A 13,439-nucleotide genomic window follows, 5' to 3' on the forward strand; every position below is an offset into this window, starting at 1 on the left:
AACCAACTCCATGAGGGTGGTATGAGGGCCCGACGTCCACAGATGGGGGTTGTACTCACAGCCCAACAACGTGCAGGACGCTTGGCATTTGCCACAGAACACCAGGATTGGCAAAGTCGCTACTGGCACCCTGTGCTCTTCACAGATGAAAGCAGGTTCACACTGAGCACATGAGACAGAAGTGACAGAGTCTGGAGACGCCGTGGAGAGCGATCTGCTGTCTGCAACATCCTTCAGCGTGACTGGCTTGGCAGTGGGTCAGTAATGGTGTCACGTGGCATTTCTTTGGAGGGACACACAGCCCTCCATGTGTTTGCCAGAGGTAGCCTGTCTGCCATTAGGTACCAAGATGAGATCCTCAGACCCCTTGTAAGACCATATGCTGGTGCGGTTGGCCCTGGGTTCCTCCTAATGCAGGACAATGCCTGACCTCATGTGGCTGGAGTGTGTCAGCAGTTCCTGCAAGATGAAGGCATTGAAGCTATGGACTGGTCTGTCCATTCCCCAGACCTGAATCCAAGTGAGCACATCTGTGACATCATGTCTCGCTCCTTCCACCAACGTCACAATGCATCACAGACTGTCCAGGAGTTGGCGGATGCTTTAGTCCAGGTTTTGGAGGAGATCCCACAGGAGACCATCTGCAACCTCATCAGGAGCATGCCTAACGCTATGTGCCCACGTTGCGGAAATGAAGCAGAAAATTTCCGCTTCATTTCCGCATGTCCTTTCCCGGAAAAATGCTTGCGGAATTTGGCAAGCGTTTTTCACGCGTTTCTGAAGCGTTTGGGACATGCGGAATTGCATTGCGTTTTTTATTGCATTGACAAGGCAATTTCACATGCGTACACGCAAAATTAATGGACATGCTGCAGATTTTTGAGCGCATCAAAAACGCTGCCGAAATATCCGCAGCGTGGGCATTGAAATTGCAGATTCTCATTGGGGAACATGGGGACGGATTACCAAGCGTTTCACAAGCGTTTACGCTGCGGAAATTAAGCAGCGGATACGCTTGAAAAACGCTACGTGGGCACATACCCTTAGCATTGTAGGGAGGTCATACAGGCATGTGAAGGCCACACACAATACTGAGCCTCATTTTGACTTGTTTTATGGACATAACATCAAAGTTGGATCAGCCTGTAGTGTGTTTTTCCACTTTAATTTTGGGGGTGACTCCAAATCCAGGCCTCCATTCGTTAATAAATTTGATTTCCATTGATGATTTCTGTGTGATTTTGTTGTCAGTACATTCAACTTTGTACAGAACAAAGTATTCAATGAGAATATTTCATTCATTCAGATCTAGGATGTGTTATTTGAGGGTTCCCTTTTTTTTTTAGAGCAGTGTGTGTGTTATATTATATTACATTTTAGCCCTTATTGTAGCTCTTAATAACGTCTCAATCCATCTTCACACTTTTTCATGAATTTCATTCCAACTTTACAAGCTTTTTCAGCTATTTTTATTTTTTTTTAAATAAATTAATTGCATTTATAATGTGCTTTTTTTCTGGCAATTTTACAAGTCCTATAGCAAAATCTATGAGAAAAACACCAGAAAAAAATGCCGTACGTAGATCATGCTATGTTTTGAAAAAAAAAAAAGAGCCATTGACAAAAATAAAAGACACTCAAAGGTTAGAAAAACTTAAAATGTAATTTATTTTATATTTTACACACTTTTGCATAACATATGTCTGCAAAAGAGATTGACACACAGAAAATAAAACCTAATAACAAAGGCACAAAAGCATATTAAAAAATACTCTAATGGTATTTGCATATAGGGTTTGTTTTACATGGATTTTGAAGTGGTTCTGCTCCAAAGTCAACATCATAAAACTCTGTGTGAACATAACCTAAATGTCAAATTTGTCTATTTAGATAGTCTAGAATTTTAAAATGAGAAGTAGAAGTCCACAGAGAAAAATAAAATGGACTGGCACTGTTTAATTTTCAGTTCTATTGTGGAAGGAATATTACATTTTCATAATTTTATAATAAACATGCACATAGACATAAATCTCACAGAGGTTGTCAGTGATCAATCCCATATAAACATAATTGAAAGAAGCCCACAACTTGATAGAACACAACAACTTGTTTTTACTCCTGTGAGGCCTGGAGCAAACTAAAGGAAATGTTGGAGAACTGTACTGTTCTATGAACTGTGCTATGACCCCATTGGTAGGAACTGTAGCGGTATTTATAAGGGGAAAATGTGGGCTGATGAAATGCATCTGATGAAGCATACAGTGATTTTGCTAATTCAAACACCATATACAAAACTAGTATTCTGCTCTATTACAATATAGCTATATGAATGTCTACAATGGAAAGCAATGTCACTGTAAATGTCGTACATATCACATGAATCTCAGTTATGTGCCTGAACCCTATAAAGGAATGGGCTACAGCATTCCAATGCATTCATAATAATTGCATATATCAGTACATCATAGATAAGTATTAAGCATGCCAATGACATTGTGTCTAAATTTGAATTTGATTAACATTAATGAAAACTACATACTACTTAGAGAACCTAGTATATTATATGCATATTTTGAAATAACTATAAGTCGACCAGTACAACCGGTCTGACCAGGTCGGATTTTGGAATACTGTTTTCATATGGTATTGCATAACCTGCCAAGACAAAATTTAAATACACAGTCAACAAGAGATGATTCCCTGTGATATTGTGTGCCTATAATTCAAATATTTATGTACTGCATGGGCAAGAATTATAATTACCTCTAAGTATGGGGACATCTATGTGAATGCTACCATTTAATTACAAGGGATTAACTTTGGTTCCTTCGCCATCTTTTGGTCATTTAGACTATCTTCTCCCAATGAGTATTTGGTGAGTTTTTGATGTTGCAGATTTTCTGCACCTATGAGGTAAATTAGGTTGCATGCATTTTTTTAATTGTGTTTTTGAGTGCGTTTTTATCACGTTTTTGACTCTTGTTGGTATGTTATGCTTTAAATAAAGCTGCTTTATTTTTGATGATTTCTGGTTTTTGACTTTGAAAAATCTTTATTGATACAATCTTGTGTAGATTACATGTGTTTTTAGTGTGTTTCCACAGTGGAAACAGTCATACATTTTTTTTTTACCTGCTGATTTTCGGCATCTGTCAGTCTATGGGAAAAATCCACACAGAAAACTCAGCATACCCACAAGAGTAATTGACATGTTGTGGATTTGAAACATGTACCGCAGGTCAGTTTACACTGCGTAAAAAAAAAAAAAGTACAGTGGGCAGGAGATTTTTATAAATCCCATCCACTTTCCCGAGACTGTAAGGCACAGCTTCAAAAACTCAGCAAAAACTCATAGTGGGACCACTGCCTTAATGTTGGCATAATAAGCCAAAAGGTCTACTACTGTGTATTACTGTTGGGTTTGACTTCAAGTGGATGGAGTACAATCTGGCAAACTATAAGCAGAGTCAAAATCCGAGTCACAGACTGATAAGGCGGAGCCAGGTGTTAATGTGCAGTAAGGTCTAGGAGTAACAGACACAAACAGATCGCACACCTTTTAGTCCAGAACAGACAGCAACATTTTGAAAAAGTCCCTAGGTGTTGTTCATCAGCTCTTAAGAACATGACGTGCTCTCTTATTTCAAGTCAAGAAATGTCAGAAATATCAAGTGAAACTGAAAGAAGAGGAACAAATCTATGTACCTCCCACATACTTTGTACAATGATGCAGAACATAATGTCCCACATGAATCAAAAGTGACGTAATTGTAACCACTGAATACAGAGGTGTAAAAAAAAAAAAAAAAAAAAAAAAAAAAAAAGTTTGTCTCTTCCTGATTTGTTATTCTTTTACATGTTTGTCACACTTAAATGTTTCAGATCACAAAACAAATTTAAATATTAGAAAAAGATTGCACAAGTAAAAACAGAATGCAGTTTCTAAATGAAGGTCCTTATTATTAAGGGGAAAAAGAAATCCAAACCTACCGGGCCCTGTGTGAAAAAACAATTGCCCCCCTCCCCCTTACAATCTCTTTTTCACACATGGCCCGGTTGGTGTGTATTTCTTTTTCCCTCTATAGTAAAGACCTTCATTTAAAAACTGCATTTTGTGATTACTTGTGTTATCTTTGTCTGATATTTTAAATTAGTTTTGTGATCTGAAACATTTAAGTGTGACAAACATGCAAAAGAATAAAAAATCAGGAGGGCGGCAAACACTTTTTCACACCACTAAGTTAAAGGTAATCGAAAGCCAGATGTTTTGGATCGTTGTCATCTTGGAACATCCAAGTACGTCCCATGCGCAGCTTCTGGGCTGATGAGTGAAAATTTGCCTCCAGTATTTGCTGATAACATGCTGCATTCATCTTTCCTTCAACTTTTACCAAGTTTCCTGTGCCTTTGTAGCTCACACTTCCCCAAAACATCAGCGATCCACTTCCGTGCTTTACAGTAGGAATGGTGTTCTTTCATCATAGGCCTTGTTGACCTCTCTCCAAATATAACGGTTATGGTTGTGGCCAAAAAGTTAAATTTTGGTCTCATCACTCCAAATTACCTTGTTCCAGAGGTTTTGAGGCTTGTCTCTATGCTGTTTGGCGTATTGTAGGCGAGATACTTTGTGGCATTTGCACAGTAATGGGTTCCTTCTGGCGACTCGACCATACAGTCCATTTTTATTCAAGTGCCTCCTTATTGTGCATCTTGAAACAGACACACTGCTAGTTTTCAGAGAGTCCTGAATTTCAGCTGTTATTTGTAGATTTTGTGTCAAATTCTGTGCATGTTATCAGGCCAAAATCACCAGAGTATGTGAACTTTTGATCAGGGTCATTTAGATGTTTTTGGTTGTCATTAAGATTTAAAAAGAGAAAACACAGTAGTTTGACAATAAATAGCTTCACACCACTAATAACCATGAGTGGAGAAAGCGTTTTATTGTTATCATTCATATTCTCTGAAACAAGTCCAAGAAAGCAAAAATTCTGCCGGGGTATATAAACTTTTGAGCACAACTGAATATAAACAACACAGTCAGACAATTAATAAATAATACCACTATATAAATAACAACTACCACCATCCTGTTACCGAACAAAATCCAGTGTATTACCAACAATACTACTATATAAGGAACAAATATTACTGCAACACCATGATCATTAACAAAAACTAAGACAAATATTACCACTATGCAGTGACCATATAGTGCTAGATACCAGTTGTACATGGGTGCTCTGTATTACCATGTACCGGTATGTACAGATAAATCCATTGACACTCTATATGATCAAAGGACTATATTTCCCCGGTTTTCCATCTGGCTCAAAGCACCATGACTACCTCTTTCATCTATGTATTGTTTCTGCAGAATGTAACACGGATGTTTTAGGTTTGTGCACTTTACAACAAACAGCTCTCTTTCTACATCCACACAGTTATAGCCCCCCACTCTATGCCTCCATACAGTAGTAATGCCCCCTTTGTGCCCCAAATAAGGAGTTGCTTCCCCTTTGCAATGCTCCCCTTTGTGCCTCTATACACTAATTTCAGCATTTGTTCTCCAATGCAATTATCATGTCCCTTTTTATGCCCCCATGCAATAATTAAATATGTACAGTATGGGCCAATGAAACCATATGGTATCCTGTTGTGTGAATGCGGCCTAACACCAAGGGAAGGGGGCAAAGAGTACCTTCTGAACCAAGAGCAAGAGCTCTGATGGATTTGTAACATTTTTGCAGATCACTGAGTTTGAAGCGGTAACATGGAAGAACATTTTTAATTAACACTATAAAGTTGTTAAACTTTGCCTTTAGGAAGCAAATAAACAATAAAACAAAGCAAAAAATAGTTTGAAGGTGTACCTAACTGCACAGAGTTGAAAGGCTATCAGTGAAAATTCATATAACTGCCTGCCTCCATCCCAAATTTTTGGGGGACTATTCTAATTTACAGATCTTGACAGTAGGAGATTTTGGAGAGGATGATGAATAATCTTGTTCATTCGCTACAATCACCAGTGAATGTGATGCCTTGTTTGCTAGTCCCAACTCGCACAGACTCTATACACAATACCTGCAGAAATACCCAAGCTTTCCTTACCTGACAGCGAGAATTGCAAACAGGGAGTCTGAAACTAGCCAACAAATGTCTTATTTCCATGTGGTATTGCAGTGTGCCAGCTATCTACATATTAAAACATGCAGTCACCAATGTCCTCCATAACATGCCACAAAATAACAGCTGTAATTGATAGCAAATACTTTTCCAGACAATACTTTCTATAAAGGTTTAGTAGATAATTTATCAGAGTGCAAAAAATTAGAAATTAGAAAACTGAGTAAGTCCATTCACTGTAGTATGAAAAAAGCCTGAGATGGTTATGTACATAAGACAATTTCATGATACTAACAGCAAACACCTTGTGTCAATGGAGCAATAGCCATGGGAGCAAATAAGCAATTCAAGTGGGACGAAATGTAAAATGCTTTAGGTCATTTAGAATTATTCAGCACTTGGTGTGACGCCAAGCTCCCAAAGCAAGAATCCAAATGGCCTCTAGTAAATTGAAGATGGGCACTTTCAAGGAAAATCTAAGGCCAAGCTCCCATAAGTATTTGGGGCATTTTTTCAGCTGTGTATGTTCATTGTGCAAAATAAATCTTTCAGTTTCAGCTAAGTAGATATAGATCTCATGTCTGCTGTGTTTTTTTATTTTATGTGAACTGACCTGCAGTGCATTTCTTAAATCTGCAGCATGTCAATTCCTCTTGTAGTAAATGTGCGCTGTATTTGTGAATCTTCCCCACAGGCTTACAGGGGTTTTCGCATGAAAAAAAGTTAATTTTAATAATTGTCTGTGTCTGACCATGTACGGAACATAGCACAGCTCCTGGTCAGGGGAGGAACCAAAAGACAATACAGACATTACAGCAGGGGATCGCAGAGGATTCATTTTGTGAGGTAAAACATTTCACTGTCTGTGTTTAAACAATCTTTTACCTCACAAAATGAATCCTCTGTGATCCCCTGCTGTAATGTCTGTATACTCTCTTTTGTTTCCTCCCCTGCCCAGGAGATGTGGTATAATCAGACCATGTTCCTGCAAGGTCAGACACAGCCATCAATTAAAATTAACTTTTGTTCGTGGGAAAACCCCTTTTAAATGAGATGTGAAAAGCGCATATAATTTGCATATGGCATTATGAATAAAGTTAAATTAAACTGAAATAGGCCAAAACAAAGCAGTTTTATTTAGGACATAACATACTAATAATCAACAAAAAAAACACATGTAAAAAAAATGCTCAAAAATGCAATGAAAACCAATGACCTAGTTTAGCTAATTGGTGCAGACATTCTGTAGGAAAACTGCCACAGCAAAAACTCCCTAAACACTCATCGAGGTAATTTAGCCTAAATATCTGCCATAATGATTACTCCCAATATTTAGGGAAAAGTGAATGGTGCATCACACTAGTCACTTAAAAGTAACATAAGACCTCGTTCACACATTTGAGTATTTGGTGAGTTTTTTACCTCAGTATTTTTCAGCTAAAACCAGGAGTGGGTGATAAAGTGGTGACGTGTTTCTGTTATACTTTTCCTCTGATTGTCCCACTCCTGGTTTTGGATTACACATACTGAGGTAAAATACTGACCAAATACTGAATTTGGTCTAAGGAGGAGAGCAATGCAAGTGCAGATTTAACAATTCTGGCCATGTTCACACATTCAATATTTGGTCAGTATTTTATCTCGGTATTTTAAAACTTAAACCAGGAGTGGAACAATCAGAGGAGAAGTATAATAGAAACACGTCACCACTTCTGTATTTCTCACCCTCTCCTGGTTTTGGCTTACACATACTGAGGTAAAAAACTCACCAAATACTCAGTGTGTGCATGTGGCCTTATACTTTTCCTCTGTTTCATTCTTGGCTTTGACTTACAAATACTGAGGTCAAATACTGACCAATCAGAGGAAAGGTATAAGACCACGTGCACATGTTGAATATTTGGTTTATTTTTTACCTCAGTCTTTGTAAGCCAAAACCAGGATTGGGTGATAAATACAGAAGTGGTGACGGTTTCTATTATACCTTTTCCTCTGATTGTTCCTCTCCCGGTTTTAGTTTTCAAATACTGAGGTAAAAAACTCACTAAATACTCAATGTGTGCACGTAGCCTAATAGAAACACGTGCACCACTCCTTCATTTTTCATCCACTCCTGGTTTTGGCTTACAAATACTGAGGTAAAATCCTGATCAAATACTGAATGTGTGAACGTGGCCTATGTCTGCAAATCCCAGATTCACATTGAAACCCACAGGAGAATTTTTAACATTTTCCAGGCTTCTGAAACTGATAGTGGTCTGACACCCTGCACCCCCACCGGTCAGCTGTTATCAGCTCCAGCAGTAGCTGGATGTAAAAACTGAACGTAACTGGAGCACCAAAGCTCTATACACTGTTCAGGTGCCGCAGCTCTGCTTCTATTGAAGCGAAAAGGAGCTAAGCTGCTGTACCCAGAAACAGCCAACAAAGAGGGAAAGGAGCTGTGCTGTTCGGCTCCATTCACTGTGTACATCCAGCTGCCGCCAGAGTTGGTATCCACAAGCAGTGGGAGTACCAGGTGTTGGACCGCCAGCATTCTGATATTAATGACCTATCCTAATGAGAGGTCATCACCATCAAAAGCCTGGGGAACCTCTTTAAGGCGCGTTTATAATTTTCAAGTGAAAAAATCCTTAAACATGCCCTTTACTCCTCCTGTAACTATTGAATTACGTGCTACTTTGTCAGGTCTTTATTGTCTGTACATGTCCCCGCTTAATTGTAAAGTGCTGTGGAATATGTTGGCGCCATAAATTACCATTATTATCAATTCATGGTGTTACACGCACGCCGCCTAAGTTCAGATAGGGGCGAGACAGGGCGATTCCGGGCGACCATAGGCTGCAGCTTCTCTCAGGCACAGGACAGATTCAATTGCTGACCAGACACATTTGACCAGAGTCTTCATAAACGGTAGAACAGTAACATTTAATGAGGCACGGCCAGTGCAATATAAATGTCTCTTTGAGCAACAGGATCCAGTAATAACAGTACAATCTCCTTTGCAAAACAGCAGTACACAGTCTATCCTTTAGTACAGTACAGCACAGTTTTAATGCATACACAACCACAGGCTTTTCCTTCACAAGGACTCAATTGTACAGGGCTTTCTTTATCCTGCATGGAGATGGAGGGGGGAGGGTTTCATGAGGGAGATGATCCCTATGACCGGATTCCTTCCAGTCCTTATCTTCCTGGCCGACAATACTCCACGAAGTTAGCTCAGGGAGTCTAATTGACCTGTGTTTAGCTTCCCTCCTGACCTGAATTCTGTTCCCTTGCCTTCTGTGAAATCTAGATCATAAGCCACCTTTCTCTTCGACTCCAGCTAGACAGTAAACAACTTCCCCACAATCCCCCTGGGGCTCTGCTAAAACGCTCCCTTTCTCCTGTGACTGTGTTAACCCCTCTAGTTGCTGGATGCTTCTGGAGCACAACACTTCCTGTCTCCTGCGCTTGTGTTACTTCTAATAGTTGAATGCTTTTGAAGCAACAGCACTACATCTGCATGTCACACTCTTCTTTTCTTTTTGAATGTTGTCCTCGACATTCGTTTTAATTTGTCAATCTGACCAATTCTGACACAGTGGTGAAAGTTGAGTAACTTTATATACAAATTGAGGGCTTATTTTTTGCGCGCCGAGCTGCCATTTTTATTGATACCATTTTGAGGAAGATACAATGTTTTGATCACCCGTTATTGCATTTTATTGCAATGTTGCGGCCACCAAAAAAACGTAATGCTGGTGTTTTAGAATTTTTTTCTCGTTACACCGTTTACCGATTGAATTAATTTTTTTATTTTGATAGATCTGGCGATTCTGAATGTGGCAATAGCAAATATGTGTATGTGTTTTTTTTTTTTGATTTTGAATGGGGCGCAAGGGTAGTGATTTAAACTTGTATAGATTTTTTATTTTTTTAATATTTTTAAAAACTTTTTTTTTTTTAACTTTTTGCATGCTTCTATAGTCTCCATGGGAGACTAGAAGCAGCACTTGCCTGATTGGCTCTGCTGCATACAGGGAATGAGAAGATTCCCTGTGTGCAGCAGAAATGCTCACTTGCTATGAGCGCCGACCACTGGCGGCTCTCAAAGCAATCAGCACATGACAACGACAGGGGTCTGCTGCAGACCCCGGGTTGTCATGCCAACCCATCGGTGACCCGCGATCACGTGATGGGGTCACCGATGAGCGGGGCTAACAACGCGCTTCCTGGAAGCGCGAGTTAAGTGCCGCTGTCAGAGATTGACAGCGGCATTTAACTAGTTAACAGCCGCGGGTGGATTGCGATTCCACCCACGGCTGTTGAGGGCACATGTCGGCTGTATTTAACAGCTGACATGTGCCCGATTCAGTGTGGGCTCTGCGCCGGAGCCCGTGCTGAACCGGGCGTGCTAGACTGTGCTGTACTAATACCGCAAAGGCTAGAAAGGGGTTAAAGTCATCGGACGATCCGGATGCATTTAAACAGAGCTCTCAGTGATCCAAACACCACTAAATGATCATCATCTTGGGATTAGTGCCGTATCCAGATTTTTGCTGCTATTGCCCAGGAAGAACAGGTCAAAACTCAAGGGCCACATCAGTTAAACTGACAAGAGGAGTACAAAATGTGTATACTGCATAAATTGCAATTTTTCTTACTGTTTAAATTGAATTAATCCCATGGATCATTTATTTAGATATTCATAATATCGCACATGTGAGTTTATTATTGTCAGTATATATTTAGTTATTGGGAGTTAGTTGTAAAGCAGGGATGAGAAACACTGATATGGACAGTCATGGCATTTGCATAAGCCTAGTAGATTTCTAGCTGTTTCATACTATGACTAACTCAGCTTAAGTAATACATAACATATCTCCCAGTACTTTTTCTTCTTTTTGAATTTTTATCACTTTGCATTCTAAGTATTAACATAACAGCCATAATTAAGCTAGGAGTGTGTCCAATTATTACAAGATTAGACTGACTCAGCTAAAATATAAACACTCCCAAATATTCCGTAATACTTGTATAACAACTATATATAAATCCAATGTATGAACTTTTTTATCATGCGGTTTTGCCTGGCGGGACTGTACAATTCCAACTTTGATCTGTATTCCAACATTGTCATGTGTCGCATCAGAGGCATAGCTAAGGAGGGTGCAGAAGTCGCACAAGGGCTTTGGTTCCACTAGAGTAGCCCAAAGACGCACCTGATACATAAGACACTAGCAAAATAATTTGCACTTATTGGGTTGTTTGCTACAGATTTTGGATTAGGGCCATGAACTTCATGTTATGTCTCTGCACTCTAGTACAGTGTGAGCTGTATTTCACTAGTCAAATTAATTACTCCTAAAAACAACGAGACTTACTCACTCACACACAAGTAGATCAGTAGGTGACAGGAACTGGGATTGGAGAATTAATTGCCTAGATTGGTAACAACACCAAATGCAATTTATTGGATGCTTTTAAAAGGGCTTATTCTACCTGTACAACCCAAGTCATATGCTCTTTTAGGGAAGATGAGGCAATACAGTGGTATCCCCAAGGATTCCTGACATATTATGCTGACTACACTAAGATTTAAATTTATTTTTTTTGTAAATTCTTTGTTTTTCTTTTTTAATATTCAAAAAGACAAAACAAGATAAATTGTTGCATAAATAAAATAAAAGTAATAATAAATAGCATATATGAAAACAATACAAGAGAATAACCATATAGTCTCTTTACAGTCAATATTGTAAGAACTTTTTGATATTGTAACTGAATATCCTTAACTTAAAGGTTGAACAACAGAGTGTGAATGGTGTTGTTGGGCTCACTTCTGTGTTCAATGAAATGCACAGTTCACCGTTAGTATGCAGTGTATAATGCATAATGTGATTTCTATCTCCTGTTTAGTTTTTAAAAAGATATGTCATGTAATTATTGTTTAATCTATCATAGCAATCATCTCTTAGTAGTGTCTATATAGATATGTACAAATATCAAGTAGAAACACTTTGTGCTATAACAAGTTTGAGATGGAAAAAGAAAAGCCTTATATACAGAGATTTGCTAAAAAAGAGAAGGTATTCTGTGAAACCTATTGTCATCCAGTCCTATTGTTGCTTTAATTTCCCAGGAGCTGTTTGGATACAGAACACTGATGTGGAGACAAGCACTGTGCATCATTGGGTACATTTTCTCCTTAGGGTTTCTTCTACTCCTATTTTATTGGAAACCTGAATGGGACGTCTGGTGTCAATGTGCTCCATGTGCCCTTGAGAAAGCTAATGTTGTTTTACTGAGAACCACGGTGTGTATTTATGCTTTTTATTATGTTTTTTTTGGACAATGAAATTGTTTACTTATTTAAATAGTTTTTTGTTTACTGTATCCCAACAATGAAACCTGTTTTCCATTTGTTTTGTCTCTTTGTTAATAACACAACCTGAGGTCTAGTGGGTAGTTTTTTTTCTGTGACAAGTTGTCATAGGCCAGGCAAAGCTTCCCGATTTGTAAATAACTCTAAAGCCCCACTATCAGTATTTGGTCCATATTTAGTCAGTATTTATTCTCAGGAGTGGGAGCCAAAACCAGGAGTGAGTGATACATGCAGAATTGGTGACTTGTTTCTATTATACCTTTCTCTGATTGTTCCTCACTTGGTTTTTGGCTCCCACTTCTGAATAAAAATACTGACCGAATACAGATAGTGGGGCTGTGGCCTAAAGGGAATAAACCTAGCTCACTAATTCTATACATTGGAGTGAGCTACTCTAGACATCAATGTCTGATATTTTAAAAAGCCATTGCTACATGATGTAGATTATTTTCATCCATGCACCTACCCATCCATAGATAGTAATTTGTTTCTTTAAAAACCAAAAAGTGGTTAAAATAGTGTCTAGTGACACAAAAAAAGGATGTGGTCTATCACAGTCCACTGCCTAAAAAGAAGGGCCCTCAAAAAGGCCACAATAACAATAAGGGATCAGTAGCTTCCCATTGCAGAAGTTAGGGTGCTCCCAGCATCTATTTGACCTACCACATTAGTGAAACTGGGAGCTTAGTCTAAATTGACTCTCTTACCAGAGGAGGAGAGCCAGGGGTTTTAAGGGAGAAGCATAACCTGATGGCCACACATTTCCTTCCTATGCCAATCATGAGGGAACCAATAGTGGAATTGAACCCTGAAAGGTCCTTGTGACAAGGTTTTACAGTTAAAATCTGACTGTACCTTTAACCCCTTAACGACATTGGGTCTTTCCGTTTTTGTGTTTTCATTTTTTGCTCCCCTTCTTCCCAGAGCCAGAACTTTTTTAATT

The 13,439-nt window shown here is 38.9% G+C and overlaps 1 protein-coding gene across 2 annotated transcripts in view; it reads left to right on the top strand.

The window, feature by feature from the left end:
- The window catches only part of LOC141259322 (probable cation-transporting ATPase 13A4), a 153,296-nt gene that overhangs the window by 24,416 nt on the left and 115,441 nt on the right, over positions 1-13,439 (top strand). For both annotated transcript variants that reach the window (XM_073675079.1, XM_073675080.1), the window contains exon 2: positions 12,254-12,427. In XM_073675079.1, the coding sequence (XP_073531180.1) occupies positions 12,254-12,427 (174 nt within the window). The remainder of the gene's footprint in view (positions 1-12,253; positions 12,428-13,439) is intronic.

This window comes from Phyllobates terribilis, unplaced genomic scaffold (assembly GCF_046119375.1).
Source record: "Phyllobates terribilis strain yellow unplaced genomic scaffold, ASM4611937v1 Scaffold_3__8_contigs__length_932513732, whole genome shotgun sequence".
NCBI classification, from domain to species: domain Eukaryota; kingdom Metazoa; phylum Chordata; class Amphibia; order Anura; family Dendrobatidae; genus Phyllobates; species Phyllobates terribilis.